Consider the following 22,812-nt stretch of genomic DNA (forward strand, 5'->3'; position numbering starts at 1 on the left):
ATACTGGCGTAAAGAATAGTTTGTCGTTATAGCATGTACATTCATCAACATCCTTTTTAAATTAAAATGAAGTTGTGTTTTTTTTTTCCCTCAACAATTTGTAATTGTAACAATTGTAATGAAGTAAATATTAAATATAAATGAGTATTTCATTGTGAAATATTAAGTAAAAATTTTTTTTTTTTGATTAGCTGGTCACTTTATGTGTTTTCTGTGTTCGGATAGCTATCTGATTTGTTAAAACGGTTCCGTTTACACTTGGCCAGGCCACATTAAAGTTCACGTCAGCATAAACAATAGATATAGATGTGGAATTGGAAGTAGAGTCCTTATTTACCTTAACAGCTTTGTTTGGCTTCCCACGCTTTTGTTTACAAACCCTGTTCCATTTCCTTCTCACCGTGCAAAAACTAAGAGATGTGTCATGAAGTTTTCCTTTCAGCGCTCCACTCACTCCTGACTTCCATCCTCTGTGCCGTTTTTAGTCAACCTGTTTTTTCCTGCAGAACTTCAGAGAGTCAAAGTCTGTTGTCATAGCAGAGAACAGCTGGAGGAAGTCGAGTGACTTCTCATGGAGACTTGAACTCTGTACAGCAATTTACACATGAGAATCTTCTCCCCCAAGAGCATTTTTTTCCGCTTTGCAATCACACATCATGCTTCAGTGACTGCTCAGGTATGGAGACAGATTAGTCTCAAATATAATTCACGCAAAAAACACGATTCACACATGCGTAAACAATTTCACATGCATGAAACCTAATTCACGTACACACACAAAAAAAATTCATGTGCGTGAAAAAAAATATATATATTCACAAAAAGCAATTCACATGCGCAAAATAAAATCATATATTCATAAAATACATTTCACAAATGCAAAACACAATTCGTAGATATACAACTGTGCACAAAAACCTTTGAATGTTTAAAATGTACGAGTGTCTGAATGTACAAATCGTCATTTACTACGAATCCACTCGGATTTGTGTGTGTGTGTTTTTGAGAACTTTCCTGGCAGAGCTCTCTTCCCACGTGGGTCTGTCGTACTCTTTAGCCAATCAGATGCGAGCTTACCATTCAACCAATCATATCATAAGCCACCGAGAGTGCATTCAGAAGCTCGCAGGCAATCGGGGAGACGTCAAGAGAGAAGCCCATAGAAGCCCTGGCGTTACATTTTAAAATACTATACAAAATAATTAATCAGAATACTTACCCCTGCTCACTCACGCCCAAAGAACTCCCCGCTCAAGCTCGCCGTCTCTGCAAGATTAACGATGGCAGTTTGCACGCACAGCTACTAGAAGATTTACATCTGTCAGACAGGTTGCTGACGTCATCAAGCTTAGTTTGAGTCTGCGCGTCAGAAACGGAAGTTCTAAAAATCGCTAAAAATGGGCTTCACTTGTCTCAATTGAGTTCCAATTGGGTCGCTGTGTCCATTTCTTTTACTGTCTATGGGATTACTGATGTAAAGGCTTAATTTCCGTTCTAATTAATCCATATTGAGCAAAAGGTGCGTAGAATCGTGCTCCTTGAATGCACTCTCAGTGGCTTATGATATGATTGGTTGAATGGTAAGCTCGCATCTGATTGGCTAAAGAGTACGACAGACCCACGTGGGAAGAGAGCTCTGCCAGGAAAGTCTCAAAAACACACACACACAAATCCGAGTGGATTCGTAGTAAATGACGATTTGTACATTCAGACACTCGTACATTTTAAACATTCAAAGGTTTTTGTGCACAGTTGTATATCTACGAATTGTGTTTTGCATTTGTGAAATTGTATTTTATGAATATATAATTTTATTTTGCGCATGTGAATTGTTTTCTGTGAATATATATTCTTTTTCACGCACGTGAATTTTTTTTGTGTGTACGTGAATTAGGTTTCATGCATGTGAAATTGTCTACGCATGTGTGAATCGTGTTTTTTTGCGTGAATTATATTTGAGACTAATCTGTCTCCATACTCAGGCGTTCTTATGAAAACACTCTCATGCTAGTTAGTGAGCGTGTCCTAAATGATGTCAGATTCGAAACTTTCTGTGTATGACTCTTCAGTTTATCAAAGAGAAATGATCTGTCGTCACTAGTACTGTGTACATTTTCAAACCTGCTTTTAACTTAGTCCTGTTTACATTATTGACATTCGAACACAATTTAACCTTCTTTCTCTAAAACTTTAAGTCTAAACTTAAGTTTTCTTCCTCTAAAGCTTGACATCTAAAACATGTTGAAGTTGTTGTGGATTAGATAAGGGATAGCCTACTGTTGCAGTGTCAGGTAATTTATGCTCAGTGACTGACTGGTGTATCTATCGTGTTGTTGATAGGGTGTATATATCGAAGCAGTCTCAAGGTTATCTCCATCTGCTGAGGTTACACACACACACCATACTTGAGCAGTTCCTCTGTCAGGTCTTGTTTTATGCTCCTGTCCAGTGGAGTGGAGTGACCTTCACGTTCCACTCCCAGCCAAGAGTGATGTCACACCTCTGAAGGGCCCTGCAGTGGGCCGGGTCTGTGCAGAAATGTTTCTACCTCAGTGTCAAACTGTTTTACCGCAACAAAGATGTGTAAAGGTTTGTGATTCTAGAAATAGTTCATCCAAAAAAATAGAGACAACTCTGTCATCGTTTACTCTTTCTTCTGCGGAACACAAAAGGAAATGTTTTGCAGAATGTTGAGGCTGCTCTTCTACATGCAACAAAAGCGAACAGTGAAAAGTTTTTAGGTTTTTATCTTTCATCATATACATTCTCTGAAGTTGTATGATAGCTTTGTTTGAGAAACAAAAACAATCATAACCTCTCAAAAGTCATTGGCACAAGTTAGGAATAACCTGACAGTGAATATGTTTTTTTTTTTTTTTGCATATATTAGGTCCAGAGTCACTTTCGAACCAAGCAGTTTTTAGGTCTATGCTGAGAATTCGCGTGACTAACTAGAACCTTTATAAAATCCTTGTTAGGAAATCTTCACACGAAATTCCCGGTCGGGGAGATTCTTATTTGAAATTACTGGTTTTTGACCATGAACATGTGACAACACTTTGTCTTTATTTGTTATCTTTTGCATTGTGGCTCTAAAAGACATCGTAATTTGTAGGAAACATGCAGGAGAGAGACAATAATCCGACTTTGATTCGACTATTACAGCACACAAATGTAAATACATCTGTACTTTATAGTTTGCTTTCTCTCTGTGTGTTCTTAAAGTGACAGCTGTTATTTCCAAGACACAGGTGTTAAAATAGAACTCTGTTACAATCCATAAACTTGAACTCTGTGTACCTGACACAAGGAAGTATTCATGGTATGTTATCTTTCACTTGTATTTTCTTTTGCCTGGGAACAATTTTCAATATGAACGTCATGCCCTGACTAATGACAGCTGCATTTTGAACCACTGAAATCAAAATCATGCAAATCTAATAAGTACTATCTTTTAGAAGGATTCTCAAGTGTACTTGTTTCACAAGGTTTTTAAAACTAGTTAACCATTCTAATCCAACTCCATACCCATATGTTGGCTTTTGTAATAAGATACCCATAAGGGTGCCTGCATATAACAGTGCTTTCAGTTCATGATGTCAGCACGAGCCATTTGTGTCATTATCATAATGTCTCTGTCTTAAATAAAAGTCCTGCACTGTGTCCTCTGCCTTAGAACGAAGGCTTGATCTGTGTTATACTGTCAACTACAGACTGTTTCAGGTTAACTATCAACCCTGTTTTGGTACCAGCTCATTCAGGTGCATTTGTGAATGAGTGAGTCACAGCACAAAGGGTTGAGAAAGGGACAGAAGGAAAGACAGAGCAGGAAGACAGCAGGGAGAGGCGTGGTGTGTCCTTGGCTGTGTGACACTCTGGTGCCACCTATTGATAACGTTATTAACTCTACAAAGTTTTATAGTGTGATTGAAGGTGATGTGTTGTTCAAATGCTGACTCTTTTTTTAGGCTAGAGGATGGCTTAGGTTTCAAACACCCCTTCAGAAGAAGCCGGTGGTGGACACAGGCTTTGATTTTTGGACACATGGGGCAGACCTCCCACATCAGCATGTGTGTGATAGTGGTTTAGGTGTGTGTGTGGGTGTGTTGAGTCATTAGCGGCAAAGACTAGTCTGTCTCAGCAGGGTATCAGGGTTTATGAAACAGCTGTGTGACAAGATGGATCAGCACTTAATGAGCTACCACACACACACACACACACATTAGTCTAGCACATGAGATTGGTAACTTGACTTCCTACTAATTGTTAACAGAAATGTCTTTGCTATTACAACCCAAAAAGGCAGAGTATGTTTGAAATGGCATATTAAGCAGTATAATGCGCATAGTATTCAGATTTTCTGTATGCATGACATCACTGGATGTCTTTTTACTGGCTAGTACATTTAACAAATAGTGCAGTATGCAACTGGATCACACTGCACTGGGTAATGTGCAATGACCTATACTTGTGTTCAAGTATACACTACTACTTATGTTCTTGAAAGAAGTCTCTTGTGTTTACTAAGGCTGCTGCTTAATAATTGATCTTGCTGAATAAAGCTCTTGAGTTTACAGTATATATATATATATAGTATTTTGAGCTGTGGTCTCTTCTTAGTCTGTATCATGTAAAGAATTGTCTAAGCAGCCATATGTGTGCTATTTGTTTAAAGACCAAGAATCTGATGTGTTACATTTTAAGCAAGCCCTCGCTTATAATATCCCTCACTCTTACTATGATAGCCGCTGAGGGACCTCCGAGCTGCTCGCCACTTCACGAGGCCTCTGAATTATTGATAGGCCACAGAGCGCTCTCTGTAGCCGGAGGAAAGGTGTTAGAGAAATACAGCCCATCTGCTGGAGACGCAGCGCCGCGTTATCACTGCGGTATCTGTCTTATCTTCCTCCATCCAGCAAGAAAGAGGAGGAGTGGAGGACTGTGGATAATGCAGGGAGAGTTTTTAATACCATATAATCAACTCTTTGTGTCTGGGGTGCTTTTGATAGATTATGTCTTTTTTCAAAACCTAGTCAGATGAAACCTAAGGCAGCATCCTAACTGGGATGAAACCTCTTGAGTGACTGATTTAGGACGCTCTACATGGGCAACAGTTCTGCTCAGCACACAAATTATGCTCAGAGGAGACTCGATTCAAAATTGACTGCAATATAGTTTGAGAAACTGTGGAGCCCCTAAAGTAACATTTGCAGAAAAAAATAAGAAACTTGTGCATGCAAAAGCTTTATATTTCAACAAAGGGAAAACATTAAAATAACAATAAGACAGGAGGCATCTCTTCCACCCCAGTCCCTCATAAAATACATAATATTTATATAATTTGGAATGTTGTTGGAAAGCATACGATTAAGCACAAAATATTTTATTTTATTGATTGATATTGATTTTTTTTGTCTTTTTTCTCACAGTATCAATTGGTCTTTATACATAAACTTAGTGGGATGCAAACTTTTTCCATATAATTATTACACTTTTTTTTTATTATTTCTTTATACATGAAAATATATAGCTGCCGTTATATTTTACTGTATGAAGAGGTCACTCTCAAGGGAATCTTTGTATTTGGAGTCCATGACATCAAAAGAAGAAGAAAACCGCTGCTTCATGAGATTACATTCTCCACACAGGATACATGTGGCGCTGCTTTAGAATTTTGCCAAAACGAGGTCTCTTGGGAGGCGACATGATTAAGTTGCCTACTTTTTGGAACAATCCTCATGTTGGGATCTGTAAGTGCTGCTTAGATAGGAAATTCATTAGGTTTTTTTAAACAGAACATATGTGATGAAAAATATTTAAAAGCTGCAGCTAGTAAAATTTGTCTTACCCCATCTCTCGATGTAATTTGGCAGAGGGATGAATCAGTTCTTCCTGCAGTCATATCTCAGTGTTGCTATTGTCTTCTTCAGTGGCACACACACACACACACACACATATAGTGTGTTTCCTCTGAGCTCCACCGCACTGCAAACACATTAAAGAGTGATTTGTTTTTAGGAATTTGGGAGCGGAAGAGACAGTGTGGAAAAGAGAGAGAGGGATTGGGGAGATGGAGTGAGGGAGGGTTGAGAGTATTTGTGGATCATATTCCCATATCATACAGGCAGATGCTGAGGTCACAGCAGTTCACATCCACTAACGGTCCCTCATTTTATAGCTGAAGAGTGTCAAAAAGCGAAGAGTGTTTAAAAAAGAATCCTGAAAAGAAAAAAATGGATCATGGTTTTCACATAAATATTAAGCAGCGCAACCATTTTCAACACTGATACTAGAAAGAAACATTTCTTGAGCATCAGATAATCATATTAGAATATTTTCTGAAGGATCATGTGACACTGAAGACTGGAGAAATGATGCTGAAACTTCAGCTTTGCATCATAAGAATAAATTACATTATAAATATATTCAAATAGAAAACAGTTGTTTTAAATTGTGTTAATATTTCATAATATTAAAGCTTATACTGTATTTTTGATCAAATAAATGTAGCCTTGTTGAGCATAAGAGACTTCATTCCAAAAACATAAAAAATATTATCAGCCCCAGACTTCTGAAGGTAGTGTGCTGAAACAATATTCCAAGCTTTATGATGTTTGTTTGTGCTGTGTGTGTGTGTGTGTGTGTGTGTGTGTGTGTGTGTGTGTGTGTGTGCGTGCGTGCGTGCGTGTGTGTGTGTGTGTGTGTTGAGCCCAAGGCTGTGTCCGAAATCTCATACTCTCTTGAGTAGGTACTTATTTCGAATAAGTAATTACTTTGCGACCTCTAAAAAAGTGCATTATACTATGAATGTGTGTAGTATGAATGTAATCTGGACGTACATCCTGCATGTTGTGTTGTTTTACTGCCATTCACAAATCCTCTCCCGTGGCCTCATGGGATAGTAAATCATCAATACTATGAACACTACCGAAATAATCATTACACACACTTTACCTAACCTACTGAATACATTAAGTAACAAACCAAATTTAACCTACTATATATTAGGGAAGTATGCGACTCCAGATGCAGCCCAAGTGTGCCACACATGTCCCTGAAGTAAACCAAAAATATTTTGATCGCCCCCTAGTGGCTAGCTGTCATAAACTCTGCTCTCGCCATGTTAAATGAATGGGACATGAGCCAAACTAAAAAATGTGATTACACAAAATATATTTTCCCCAAAGATGGGTTCTGTCATTTAAGGTGGTTCTTATACGCTGATGTATGTCCAAGTGTTCTTTTTTCTAGTAAGTATGGTTTTAATTGCTGTACATGATGCTGTAAAAACGGGGTGCGGCGTCATGATTGTGTGCTTGTGATTGGGTCTGAGGGAGGTTTGGGACTGGACCTTGATAGCAAATGACTTTATCACAAGATGACAGCCATTTCTGGGACATTTTGACTTCATTTTACTACAGTGGAAGGAAATAGAGACACATTGTCCATCTTTTTTATAGTCTATGGTTGAGACACACAGTCTTGCTAGGATCTATGTGTATATTTTAACATCCATCCCCTCTCAGTGTGGGCAGTTCCTGTGTGTGTTGTTCAGACAGATGGTAGTGGGGTGCAGGCTGGTGGTCTTCCTGCCCCAAACCTGGTGAGCCCAGCCTGTCACACAGCAGAGCAGCTGCATGTGTGTGTGTGTGTGTGTGTGTGTGTGTGTGTGTGTGTGTTCTGTGGAATCAGTAATACACACCTGCCTACATGTCTGCACCTGCGTTATCCTGCATTTCAACCTGTAAATATCACTTGCTCTTTCTAATATTACATATCACTCACCTCTGTCTTTCTACAGTCACTTTCTGTTTAATCAGTCTTGATTGTAGAGGTGGGCTCAGCCGCTTATCTAAATATGATCTGAACCCCCCTAAATAGGGTCAAGCATCTATATTGTACATCTATGTAATTACTGCTCTCTCTTTCAGATCAACCATTGTTGTCTTTCCTCTTAGACTAGAAGCTATTTTAGTGGGCACTCTGTGTGTTTACATTGGTCTCAGAAATATGTTTATGTTTTAAAATTTTTATAAGCGAGTACATATCATACAGAAACATTTAACCCTTGTGAAAAATAATTACTTACTTACTTAGAATACTTAATACAGAAATATATACATATACTGTATATATATACCTTAAAATAAAGTAGGAACTGAATGTAATGTCCTCATTTGTAAGTCACTTTGGATAAAATGTCAATGTATGTAATTACACATTTGTACTAATGAAATTGCAATTTATTACATTTAATATTAATTGTGCTTAAGCTTTAGTATGTTAGTCAGCCCATCAATTAAAGTGAAACTTTTAATTTGACTTTATTACAAAGTGCACTTTTTAAAAGTATTTTATGTTAAGAAACAGTCATGAAAGTGTATTCTCTTATATTTACTGTATGTGACCTTTTATTTCATTAATCTTATCTTCAAGTACGGATATATTAAAAATATATTTTTAAGATTTGAAGTACACTACAAGTGCATAATCAATAAAAATAAGCACACTTTATTTTCACCAGGGTAAATGGGAATCACAATGAAGATAATATTGTATGGCATGGCAAAGTATGTACTAAGTACTACATAATAGCTAATGACACAGACAGTGTTACATGGTCTGTATCTTCCATGTCGGCTTCATATTGACACAATGTGTGTGTCCACAGCTATTAAATGGATTTGTATGGTGTCCTCTGGAGATGTTTGGTGTTTAATTTCAGTGCTGGGCTGCAAACGCTCCTCAGGCATATGAGAGAGTCCCACCTTAATCACCCATTCATACAGAGCAAAAGTGCCCATTCATATGATAATTCACTTTCATAGAGCGGCTTTGTCCATTTATTTTCAGTTTTAGGGTTTTAATACCTTTGTGACCGGTAAAATATAACACAAACACTACGACAAAAATACAAAGCACTCATCTTGCATATTAACACATGCTAACACTTAGTTGCTATGCTTAGGCTGCTATGCCACTTTCACTCATGACTGACACGACCTATCATACTTTGAATGGACAGATCGCTGCTGTTTACTGACTGCTTCATGACTGAGTTCCGTTTTAAACCCAGCCTTATTTTCTCTGAACGGAAAGACCCAAACACACAGATTTAGCAAGCCAGATGCTAACAGTTCGCTGACTGAAAGATGCATTTTGAAAAGACAGGCATTTTGATATATCTTTTTGTGTACTTGGCTGTTTAAGAGCAATAAGCCGTTTAAGTCTTTTGTCTTTCATTGGCTGAAGGGCATTTTAAGATGGATGTCTGTAAATGTATGTTACAGCACACTGTACAGTAATCTGCATATTTCTAAACAGAGTCTCTGAGCCTGTCAGGCTTTTGTGTGTGTGTGTGTGTGTGTGTGTGTGTGTGTTGTCTGGTATGGTGTAAAATGTATTTAATTCAGCAGGCCTTGGTCACTCTGCTTTTGTCATTTGTTGTCGTGATGGAATGACTATTTTATAATGACTTTATTTCTAGTCTCAGCTCCAGACGACATGCCCACTTTTGCTTAATCTGATGCTTATTACACACACAAATGGCAAGATCTTGATCTGACAAGCTCTAATCTGATTGGCTGGCTTTATGTCATTTTCAGGAGTCAGTGTGCACTGATTTTATCAAAGGAAAGATGTTACTTTCCTTAATAAATCCATTTTAACGGTTTAAATATTTTATTTGTAGGCTACTCTGTTTGGTGGCAGATTAAAAATGATAGATAAATGAAATATTTTCATTTTTAAAGCAAAATGTTCAATGTGTGGCACTAAAAGCATGTTCAGTTTTATTGCAAACAAATAAATGTGAATTTGGCAATGTTTTATAACGTTGGTTGTTGTATGCACTGCAGCAGTTTAGAAATGAAATGTCCGGTGAATGACACTAAAAGATTAATGCTTGATCAGGTTTGAAAATAACATGTCATCTACACTACACCTAACAGACAGTGTTAACAAAAGCAACCATGACATAAAAACACATTTGCTGGAGCAACCTTGCCATGTTTCTTGCTTTTACATGCCTTTTAAGGTCTTTTATCGTCACTCATGTTTCTCAGTACTTGTACCCAAGTGCTACCAGGTGAGCTACCGAGCAAGTTTACTACATCAGAAAATCCATACATATGGAGCTGGTTAAGTCATGTAAACATCAAAATGCATTTGTTTATAAAGCATGCATCTAGCAAAGGTGTTTTGTGGCTGAAACTTAAATATTGCATTGAACTGCATGAAAATAAGTCTTAATTAATCAATAATCTGCCCCGTAATCATAAGTTGACAAATAATAAAAGTTGTTGTTGTTTTACTGCCTCTAGTGGTCATTTCAGCTGGAAACTGCAGTGAATTGTATGCAAAAATGTTGGTAGTTGCATGTTTTTCCAATGAGCCTGCGTTGTAGAAGACTTTTGTTTATAATTGTGTGGCTCTGGCAGAGTCTTATCTGGCTTTGATATTCCGCAAAGAACAAATCATTATCACTCATACACTGAAAAAAATGTTTCATTCATCCAATTATAAAAATTTACCCTATGGTTAAGTTTTTTATTTTTAATTGGCTCAAATTAAAAAATATAAATGTGAATCATTACCCTATTTTTTTTTTTTTTAAAATTGAATGAATGAAAAAAAAAAAATTCAGTGCAATTTTTTTTTTATGTTTTTAAAATGTCTGTTTCATATGATTGAAAAGCGGCCAGTGGGTGTGTGTTGGATGGCTGCTCCTCTTCCGTGTTCCCCAGTGTGACAGTAATCTCAGCAGCCGTCTCCCCTTCAGTGTAAACGCCCTAATTATTCTTGTAGCAAACGAGAGAAAGACAGAGAGGAAGTTAATGAGAGGTGGGGGGTAAAAGACCTCCCTCTCTTCCTGCCTGCCTCTTCTCCCCTTTCTTTCCATCTTTATATCTTACAATCCCTGTCTGCTCGGGTAAATCCCCCTCCCTTTCCATCTCTCCTTCCTTTCGGCTGTTTTGTCCTCTCATGTTCTTACCTTCCTGTCTCTCACCCCCCAAATTTTGTTTATATCCCTCGGCCCAATTTGCATATTTTAAAGATTTTCACCGTGAGGGAATCCATCTGGAATAGCTGGAATTCATATGCAGAGCGTAATCAGCGTCTTATTCACAGGACTGTGTGTTTGTCGCGCATAAGAGACGACCCGTTTGTATTGCTGATTGCATCTCTGCGGCACGTCTTGTAAATGTCGATGTCTCCATGGATAGAGTCAAAGGGTGCAGACGTGTTGTGAAGCGGTGAGGATAAATGATCCTGGGTGAGAAAGTCTATTCCCCCTCTTTCTTTTCTTTCTCTTTATCTTTCGCTTTCCGAGTAAACCATCGGCTTCCTTTTGTGTGAATTCCTCCTCTCACCCTCCTTTGTGTATATCAGCCTTAATGTTGCCTAATTGATGTTCAGCTATTCATTAAAGGGGCTGGTGGCTGATAGTCCCTCAGCCTTCCCTCAGGAGTCAAACACACTTCCTGTTTTCACTGGGGTGACATTATAATCAAATGCGGCGGTGTTGCAGACTGTCATCTGTGTGTTCTGCACTGTAGAGGCAGCACCTGTTTAACTGCACATACCTGCTGCTCATGCAACCGGTGGATCTTTTGGTTTATCTTATTGCATGAAGGTATTCATAATGCCTTATGATATACATTGTAAGTGACGTTTTTAGATATCAAACTACAGAATCGTTCAATGAAGATGGTTGTCATGAAGCACTTCAGAAATGATCCATATGAGACACCATCTGCAGATCCCGTGTATGGTTTGATTTTTCTTACTGAAGCTTGTTAAAGCTGATTAGCCGTTGGCGCCTACATTGTGTTTATGCTTCAAGTTGTGTATTTCTGTATGTGTACAATTAGACCGTGTGCCTGCTTTAGAAAGGATCTAGCACATGCGTTTCACGCTTTGACTGAGAAGATTAGATGGAAATCTTGTATTGTATGTTTACAGACTTAAGACTTAATGGTCATGTGTCACAAAGAACCATCTCAAAGGGTCCTTGCTCTGTGACTCATCTAGAAAGATCTCAAAAATAAGATTTAGAGGTACTACTGAATTCAGCATTAGCTTGAGTTTTCATCATCTACAGTACATTTAGTCTGTGTAATAGATCTGAATGAGCAGCATTTTGAGCTTCTTGTGATATACGTTCTCTGAAACTAACATGTGACATGTCACATTTACTGTAGCTTGTGTTCTGTGTTTCCAGTATGTCTGGTATCCTCCTGCGTTGGGTGGTGGTCGCACTCAAACAGATAGGAGAACACTGCTCTCTTTCTCTCCCTAACAAGATCACACAATGTCACAGTGTCACTGGAGGGTCAGTGGTCTCCTCAACTCTGGGATTCCTCAGTAACGGGGGTGCTGACACTGGCTGCAAAGTCAGTGAATGCAGCTCCTGTGTCCTGGACGGCTTTCTGACATGACAGGTGTGTCTTGTGTTATCTGTGTGTTATGTGAAGGTATGTTATGTAGCTGAGTGTGTGTTTGTTTATGTGCAAATAATGGATTCAGTAAGAACAAAATGAGCCTGATTGGAAGCATTGTAGAAGCTTTTTAATCTTGTAAAATAACTTTTTCAAAAAGGTATGTACTGATGCTTTAAATGAAAAATTGATCTAAAAAAAAAATCTTGTAATTTACTTATCATGTCATTTCAAACCCAAACCCTATGATGTACTTTCATGGTTTTATGTTCTTATCCATAAAATAAAACTGAATGGGGACAGACATTGTCAAGCTCCAGAAATGATAAGAAAGAAGTAATTTGACACTTACTTCAAGCCATTATTAATACCAGCTATTAATCTCATTTGCATTCACATATACTCAAATATGGCACATCAGTGATGCCAAATGTCATTGTTTAATGCATGTCTCAACAATTTGAATATGTCGAGCTGCAAATCAGCAAGATTTTCTGTGAGTAATAATAATTAATATTTTTATATTGCTCCTTTAAAGGAAACTTCTCAATGCACTTTACATAAGAAAGATAAAAAAAAAGATATAAAAGAAAAAATAATAAAAAAGAACAAATAACAAACATTTGAGTCGAAAAAAAAGAAATTATGCTAACACTTTACAATAAGGTTCAATTTGTTAACATTCATTAATGCATTAGGTATCATAAATTAAAAATGAATCATTCAGCATTTATTAATTTTGCTGTAACTTATTAATATTCATTTGTACATATTGTAATACATTTTAAACAGTTCACTTTGAATAAATGCACATTAGTTCATGTATTGTGAACAAACATGAATTAACAATGACCAATAGGGTTATATATAAATGAACATTTACCTAGACCGATAATTTCTATACAAGTTGTTGTTCATAGTTAGTTCATACAGTAATATCCTTACTGCAGTGTTGCCAAACTTATTAATAATAAAACAGAATAAAATATCAAAACTGTTCACAAATTATGGTGCTTTTTATCATTTCTCAATAATAGCATTGAAACCCATTCACCTTCATTTATCGTGTGAAGAGCAGCTTGAACATTCTTCAAAGCTCTTCAAATTCTCAAATGTTATAAGATGTCAAAACCAAAAGTTGAGTTGAAATGACTTGAGATGGGTCATTTTTTTTAATCAGCTGATCTGAAGAATCTTTAATGCATATGAACTAAGAAGATTCTTTATTACCGATGCTACAGTGCTGCAAAGATCTTCCGAAGAACCTTTATTTGTGTAATTGTGTTATGAGTGTTGGGGGTTGGAGCGTTTTTAGCGCTCTAATCAGTCAGCCTGGGATGAGAGGAGGGTGGGAGAGAAATGGAGGGGAGGGGTAATAGAGGAACAAGAGGAGAGAGAGGGCTGAGGTTTGGGGGGAGGAGGACAGACGAGAGGAAATTTGTGTGAGAGAGAGATAGAAACAGCAAAGGTTTCCACACTTCTCTTTGAGAGGAAACAAAGAGCGTTTCCAAACATTAAGCGCCTGACTTCAGCGCTCACCCTGCGTCCCGACAGTGTCATCTGACCCTCAGTGTGGAGCTCTGCGCCTGGTTCTGGTTCCCGTCTGCCCTGTGAAGTTCACAGGACTCTGGTTACAGCATGTGAGCGGGGGAACAGTCTCTGCAGAGCTTGCGTGGGTGGATGAGTTGTGGGCACGTGTGCCGTCACTGCTGCTGACTCCACTCTGTGGTTTGGCTGCCCTGCTGCCAGACAGACACACAGAGACGCAGACAGACTTCCAGACTGCGCTTTAGACTTTCTGTAAGAGTGTTGGATTGGCATCGGCTTGGAAGAGTTTTTCACACCCGCGCTGGCGAGATGTGCTGATCGAGTGGTAAGTGGGTGATGACGGGAAACTTTGACACATTGTAGAAAATGGTAACCTGCAAATGTAAATGTACCTTAAAGGACTATTCTAAAACAATGCTAGTCAGAAATTGCTAGTTAATTTCACAAATGCTTGTTGTATTGCTCATAAGTCATTGGATCACTATATAAAAACATGTACTAAATTAATAAATGTAAATGAACTAAAAGTGAAATTTTAAATTAGAAAAACTGAAATTTTCTTGTTAACGTAAACTACTCCAATGATCTTCCAATAAATGTACTTTTTACCTGATTTAACCCTTAAATATTTGTTTTGATTGTATACATTTATGTATTTAGGTTGATTTGGTGATGCTAAATATTTTTGATTGGAATAAAACCAGTTAATTTTCGATGTTATCACTTTTAGTTAACCATTTTTTTCAGTGTAGGCAAGTTTTTTCTATTTCGCTTGTGGGTAAATTGCATCCTCAGAGGAAAATGTTATTGAGATACGAGACATGTGTTCTCAGCTGTGTTTCATTCAGGTTTCGACTTTGTCTCCGATTTTTTTCCTAAAATTGGGAGAAATAAAAAGACACACATGAGACATGCAGTTAGAATATTGAGGCTAAATATGACTAACAAAGCTCAGATCATTTAATAATGGAATAATATGAGAAATGTTTGAGGTTATATTGAGATTGATTGCAGACTTGGTATCCTGGTAAATCTGAGCACAGTCTGAGACACTATTGAGATCTCTTTTGAAACTCTAGAGGACACACATGTGAGATTACAGGGGTCTTTTTCATTGGGAAAAGACTAAGAAGTAGGATAATATCTATTTGCTCTCCATTTAATCTCATTGCTGTTTTGGGGAAACATTTGAGATTACCGAGATCTCATTTGTGATTATTCTGTCCTTGAAAAACGGGGCTAAATGTTTTTGATGTTAGATCAGTAATTGTTTCATGATTAAGGAATGCAGGGCTTTTTTTTTTTTTTTTTAAATCAAGCTCATTATTAGTCATCCGGTTTTGTCATGCTAGCAGGGGTCTTTGAGTCATTCACAAGAACAATTATGTTTTCTGTCAGAAAGTTTGATGGCAACAGTTTGTGTAAACCGCAGTAATTGCTACCAGTTTGTCCCGCTGTGTCCGCTCAGAAGAGATGGGGTTTGGCAGTGATTATGCCAGGCTGGCACAGGCCTGATGTATGGCAGCAGGGAGAGCTGGTGCAGTGGGCATCAGATGAGAGGTGTGGTTCACTGTTGTCTGGAAATCATTTTTGATGGATTTTTCCACTGACCTATTGTGTTCTTCTCGTGTCACGCTGGTGATTCTGGTGAAGATTCTGTGATTTGTGATTTAAGCTGTCACTATGTGGACATTGGATCCTGTTAAAGACTATGTGTGTGTGTGTGTGTGTGTGTGTGTGTGTGTGTGCGTGTGTGTATTTGTGTGAGAGAGAGAGTTTTGGGGGATGGTGATGAGAAAGAGGGTGAGATTTATCTTTCATCTCCTCTTTCTAACACATTCATTTTAAAAACACAAATGGACTAGAGCTTGAAGAGATTTTTCAAGATTAAAGGTTATTTAGTTCTTTATTTACATTTGCTAATTTAATTAGCATTGTTAGCAACATTTTTGCTCATGTTTTTTATTTATTTATTTATCCAAAGATATTGCAGGTAAAAATCAAATGTGTGTGTGTTTAACAGACAAGAAGCATATTTATTTACATGTCAGAGTGAGTTTGAGTTAAAAACCTCAGTTTTTTATTTATATAAAGTCACTTACAAGAGGAACAACAATATTCGTAATATACAATGCCACAATTTATTGTGTATTACAGATATTGTTGGCTTCTTCATGAATTGCTTTTGTTCTACTTTGTAAGTCACTTATTTAATCTTTGCTAAATGAATTATCATCGAAAACAATGATTTTGCTCATGTAATTTCAGATTTTTATGTTCACGCAAAATAAGTTTTTTTTTAATTACAAGAAGTTTGTTTATATATATAAAATTTTCATAAATCCTCCCAAATACAAAAACAAAGGAAGGTAGCTTTATTAAAGGGGTCATATGATACGATTTCAAGTTTTCCTTTCTCTCCGTAAAGTCACAAAATCTTGGTGAATAAAGAAGATCTGTGAAGTTGCAAAGACTAAAGTCTCAAATCCAAAGAGATATCTTTTTAAAACACTCGTCCACGCCCCCCTCAAAGGGCTCGTTCTAACACGCCCTCACATATTTACGTCAGTATGTGGGAATATTTGCATAAAGCCGCCCAGATGTTCACGCAAAGGAAGGCATATCTTTTATTCTCATTTTAGTATTGTTGTTGCCGCTAGACCGCAGCTCACTCTAGGCCTCCGGCCTCTGCTCACTCAAGGCCGCGGTGTGTGACACTGTTTCGTTGAGAAAGTGAAACTACTTTGTTTTTGCCTTCCAAAAGAAAACACGACTAGAAATCATGTTTATATCACATTTTTAATGGGTTTTATGTTTTATGTCTCGTCGCTCCGGCCGGACAAGGCATCACAATATGTTAAGAGATGTAACATTTCCGTCACACGCTTGAGGCATTCGGCCAATCACAATCCACTGGATAGCTGGCCAATCACAGCACACCTCACTTTTCAGAAAGATGAGCTTTGTAAAAATCGATGTGTTTCAGAAAGGCAGGGCATAGAGGAGAAACAATAATGTACAGTATGTGGAAAATAATGTTTTTTTTTTAACCTTAAACCGCATAAACATCTAATTACACCAAATACACAAAATAATGTTCTTTTTAGCAGCATCATATGACCCCTTTAATTATTTGTTATAGCAAAGTTTTTTTATTTATTTATTTTTTAATTGTGACCTATTTATCGGTAGTACCTAAAATTATTATTTTTAATTTATTGTTGCTGTTATTTTTTATAAACACTTTGTTGACCCCATGCATACAATATGATTGTCCCCTGCATTTATGATAAGAGTATAAATACATTACGTTTTGTTGTTGACAAGCCTGTCAAAATGATAGAGCTTAACTTGTTTTGAGCCAGAACACTCTTTTATCATTGACGTTTTGTTGTATCAGTTTACTGCATCATTATTAAATCCTGGCAAACAGATCCTGGCTCTTTCTTTCTCCCTTTCGTTGGAGATTTGTCATGCTGATACCATCTCTGAGACTGTATGTGATTGGAATAGACTGAATGCAGACATGAGCAGCTCCCTGCTTCCATAGTGACGGTCCATGCCTAAACGCTGCCTAATCGCCCGGCCCCTCCCATTTGTTCGTCCCGGTCCCATTTTTAGATGGTCCTGTTTTAAGAAAATGCACCGTTGGCACTCACAGAGACGGCAGCAGCACGGCAGAAAACACTAGGGATTGATTGAGGTGAAACTTGTGAGCCTGGTGAGATCATTGTGTGAAATATGTGCACCTGCAGTGGTTTGTGTGGGTGTGCTTGTGTTTGTGCACATCTTTGAAAGCATCGTGTTCTTACTGTGGATTAAACAAAGCATTTGGGATTTCCTCAGAAGCATAAACATTAAATAATAATTAATGCATTTCAAACTGAGATATTCTTGTCAAAGAGAAATCTTCTCACCAAACTTTCAATTTTTTGTCAGCTATGCTAGGAGATGCATGACAAATGAAAACAAAATGTGTTCCAAAATCAACTCAAAATATCAAACATGTTTGATATCCTCTGACTAGATGGATTCATAGTCTGAAGCTAAAAACTGGAGTTTGTGTTCATCATACACTAAAACTGTCAGCTCTGACTTCCCAAACTCTGCAGACTGGATAAGATTTTCAGCAACTAGCTTCAACTCGTCCAGACAGTCAAAATCTGTGGAATCTGTGTAGTGTATTCTAGCCTTTAAGCATGGATTGAAGAAAGCATCAAAAAGATATATTGAATAGACTAATGCTTCCACATGTGTTGGACAATAGTCAGCAGTGGACATAATTGGTTGGAATTACCTATATCCGCTGGAAATAGGAAGTTATTGTCCTATAACATTCTGGTAGGTAGGACAGAAGTGCTGTTCAAAAGCTATCAGTCAGTTATAGTCATCTGAAGGACGGGGGAGAGTGCTGGGAGTTTTGTAGCTGCTTAAAAGCCCATGTGTCACCAGGGCAAGATGGATTGCCACCTGTCAATGAGAGTCAGCGGGCGCTTCTTCTCTCCAGATTTTCTCATTCCGAGTGGAATGAGAAATTATTCCTAAGGATAGAAATCTGGGTCAGTCTGGGACTGGAATCCACATAAATATACGTCTGGTGTGTGGTGAAAACTTTATGGAGATGGACTGAGAGGACCATTTAAAATAGTGAGTGATGGGCAATAGACAGCAGTCACAGTAATGATGACGATGATGAGAATGATGATGGTATAGGAAAAGAAAGAGGCAGTCCAGGCATTCTTGGGTTGGATATGTCATAGGGGTGTAGTAATCAAATTTGAGCCCTATTACTAGACCTGCAAGAACTCTGCATCAGCAGAAAATTGTTTTGGCTAATTTGACTACACTTTATGCAGAATTCTGCAGGTTACCTCACGAACACCACACAACATAAACAAACACAAAAAAAAAAAAAAAGCATTCTTTCAGAAAACAACCAAATTTTTACAACCAGTTTTGTACATATTCATAGTCTTAATGTACACAAATACATAATATATATATATAAAATCTTACATTTAATTTTTCACTGGATATCTTGTTTTACTCTAAGTCATGTTATGGGTTTTGACTTTTAGACACATCTGTGATTGATCAGTTGGTGCCTCCCCATGTATTTGTTGTCATGAGCCACAACACACTCTTCTTCTTAGGTTTATCTTTGGTGTCAAAATCTCACCTTTGCATTTCCACAGCCCAGTTCAGCCAGTATAAATGGGCTGGAGTGTGTCTGTGTGGCAGCTGTGGCCACCTGACTGTGCCTCCATCAGCAGCTAATGGCCAGTTCTTATGGTTTGATGTGGGAGAGATGTGCACCTGATCCCCATCCATACCTCCGTCACCTCTTATTCACCGCACACACAAGGGCAGCTCATTGACCTTTGACTTTTATCTTCAAACGCTTTGAACTAGAGCATCGTTTAAATTCAACAGCATCTCAAAGCTCCTGCTGTGGGTCTGATCATTAGACAGATGTTCTCTTTATTCAGAACCTTTTTTTTTTTTGATTACTAAATACATTTTTCAATAGTAATGGTAGTGGTCAGTGGCTAGTATAAAGGTGTGGCCAGATTAGCAACATTTTGCCAACAAAATCTATTGTCAATAGCACAGAAACCAATTAAACACAAATCCAACATAAACCTATTCACACACCAAAAATCTCATCTGAACACACTTAGTAAAGCAAATTCATTTTATCTCTGAAATAATATATTCTAATATATTTCTCTTGAAATAATATTTTCTAATAGATTATTGTAACAGCCGATATTGGATATACTTTTTTTTTTTTTAAATGTAATGGTATTGAGTGATATTAATCAGAAAAAAATGGCAGATAATGGATATTTAATTAATTAGTTTAATTCATTACATGCTCAGATCTCCTATTTTTACGTTTACATTACTTATGCCATCATCTAGCACTCTTTATCTTTAAAAACATGAATAATTTAAAAACACTGTTAAATGTGAGCTTTAGCAAATCTCAAAATGAATATCTACTTTTTTAGCATATAATTTTTGCATCGGCCATTTATCAGTTAACTTGGAAAAAAATTGGCTTATCAGTACCTGCCATAAAGTTAATGTTGGTGCATCCCTAAAAACTACATAACATTGTGAGATGTGGTGTTTATCAGCACTGCATTCTGTACATATACTCCGCCTTCACTAATCTGTGGCCCAGCACTGTGGCCTGGATGAGCTGAAGTTTCCTGTAACAGAAGGAGGTAGTTCAGAGAGGTTGTGTAGGCTGGAGAAAAGCCGTCCATTGTGTGTTGCACCATGCTCTGTGTTTGAGCAGACAATGCATGCGTCAGGTCAGCTGCCTGAGTTCTGCTACAGTAGCGCATTGTTTGCATGATCCACATCTCGCTCTGGAGACAGTAGACCTCTCAGCTCTTGATGGTGACTCAGGGGCATCTGTACACACTTGCGAAAGTGTCTGCTCATCCGTCTTTCTCGAAGACAAGCCTTGTTTCTAGCTTTCGGCATCAACTTTGGCATATCTTTGAGGGAAAATGACAGGGATTAGTGGCTGTTGTGAACCTCAGGTTAGGCGTGTTGATTGGCGACCCAGCTGTTTGAGTGGTATGTTTTCCCAGCGCCCCCCTCCTCTTGATATGTGGAGGTTTTTATCATCCTCTCTGGATGGCTGGGAAAGGCACAGGGAGGGGAATGTGTCAGAGAGTGTTTGGGAGCCTCACATTTCTTTAGTGGTGTCAGTCAGCAGGGCCGTGGCCTCCACGCTGAATCAATATGGCTTTTGTTGGAGGAGAAAAAGCTCCTTTACAGGCTGGGATCTTGGAGGGAAGCAGAGTGATGCAGGATAACAAGGGAATAAGCATCCCGACACAAGGTTTCAACATTCTCAAACAAGACCAATGTGACACATTTAGCAGCGTCCAAGTTAATTTTCAGTCCTCCAATCTTTGATTTTCGACCATCCATAATTTGGATGCAGTCACAGCACTGTCGTACTCCTGCAAACCAGTCAGCGTGACCTGATTGGTTGGTTCACTTGGGGTTGTTCATTGATTTCATGCTTATTTGGCCTGTTTTATCATTGTAATGTCTGATTGTGGGTTTTATGTCAATAATCCCAGCTGTGCGCTTGCTATAATAACTGTCAGACATCTCATATACTCCAGACCCCATTGCACAGACTCCATCCATTTATCCATCAACTGACCGTGACAGTCACAAATGGGACCGTTTTACTGTTCTCAGCTTTATATTTAGCGTTCGTATGTTTTTATCTCTCATAGGTTTGATTTTTAGTGTTTATTTCTTCTTCATGTGATTAAAGAGCAACTGAAGTGTAGCAGGCTGAGGTCTGCCCGTGTCATTGTGGTGGTATTACTGATCGAAAGGTCTTCTTTAGTTTATACAACTGCATGTGACCCAGACAGCCTGTAATTAGGCCTGTGTGTATCATAGCCCAAACTGCCGTCAGCAATATCTGCTGGTGGAATAATCAAGAGGAAAATCGCTCCAAGTGTGTCAGTAAAATTATGTTTTAATAACTATTTAAGAAGTTTGGAGTATAAATGTAATAATTCTTAACTGATTTATTAAACATCTGCTTGAACTGACAAGAAAACTGACTTTACTAAAAGTAAATTTTAAGAGTAAGAGTAGATAAAAAGCTCCTTAAGGAAGTAGTATTGACTTTTCATCAGGGTTGTTTTGATAAATGAAGATAATTTTTAGTAAAAGGACAGTTATAAGCTCAGGTATGAGTGAACATTGGAAGCCTCTGTGATATTTGTTTTTTAATGTACTGGGAATTTGTGTTTATGCAGCCAGTTTGCAGTGCATTGCTGTTACGAAACAGTAGTTGGATGTTTACGGGACGTGCAGAGCTCAGCGCACCAGCAGGCTGGTGAACTTTCTCTGTGCCAGGCTGATGGGCTGATGCTGAGCAATGTGATGCCAGCTTTTCAAACACAGAATACATGATTCATCACAATCCCTTTGTCTCTCTCTCTCTCCTCTCTCTCTCTGCAGGCGACATCACACAGAAAGGCTATGAAAAGAAAAGAGGGAAATTATTGGCGCCCTACATACCCCAGATACAAGGTAAACAACTCACTCACTAATCAACTGTAAATCCACTGTTTAATTAACTATTTTAGCACACGGTGCATGTCTAGGTTAGAAAATCTTCACTCGTCACCTCTTCGACCGTCGTGAGAGGTCTGCATTTTACTGCGGTCTGGACTGATCTGAAATACATGCACGGTTTCAGTACTGTCAAGGATACTCTGAGCTAGTGGAAACAATGTGTGTGTCTCTCTGGGGAATAGCAGTTATCCACGCTATAAAACTAAAATCTAAGTGCAGGGCTCAGACTGCCTCATACTCTCAATTATGTGGTGTGTGTGTGTCTTTGTTGTTTGGTTTAGGGTGGCTAGCAACAGCCCATATATCCAGACATGATATTTCTTTTCAAATTCAGAATATAGATCTGAAAGTTTTTTTTATGGTTCCTTGCTCTTTTCACGTCTAAAATGTAAGAAATTCTTCCCTTTTAAGTGTCATTATTTTTTTCCCCTTTTTCTCAACCTATATTCCTTGTGTATGTTACATTTTAGAATGGCCCTGCATAAATATGTTATGATAGTTGCGGTGGCTTGTGGAAAAGTGAATGTCTGTCTGGGCCCCCGCTCTATATTTTTGGTTTGACTTTGATACAGGAAATTAGGACTTCATTTTAAATTTGCCTTGCAGCAGAGATAGCTCTCCATTTTGGGGTTTGTCTTTGTCATTTTCTAAGCTGGCTGACAGACCACCATACTTTGTCCCATGATGCCTTGAG

General features: G+C 38.0%; 1 protein-coding gene across 9 annotated transcripts in view; it reads left to right on the forward strand.

Moving 5' to 3' along the window:
- dip2a (disco-interacting protein 2 homolog A) overlaps positions 1-22,812 on the forward strand; it is a 107,832-nt gene that overhangs the window by 44,973 nt on the left and 40,047 nt on the right. For 7 of the 9 annotated variants that reach the window (XM_042763241.1, XM_042763239.1, XM_042763233.1 and 4 more), the window contains exon 2: positions 22,002-22,073. In XM_042763241.1, coding sequence (XP_042619175.1) covers positions 22,002-22,073 — 72 coding nt within the window. Of the gene's footprint in view, positions 1-10,681; positions 11,276-13,857; positions 14,314-22,001; positions 22,074-22,812 lie in introns of those variants that run through there. The other 2 variants (XM_042763237.1, XM_042763240.1) reach the window with 2 other exon arrangements.

This window comes from Cyprinus carpio, chromosome A9 (genome assembly GCF_018340385.1).
Source record: "Cyprinus carpio isolate SPL01 chromosome A9, ASM1834038v1, whole genome shotgun sequence".
NCBI classification, from domain to species: domain Eukaryota; kingdom Metazoa; phylum Chordata; class Actinopteri; order Cypriniformes; family Cyprinidae; genus Cyprinus; species Cyprinus carpio.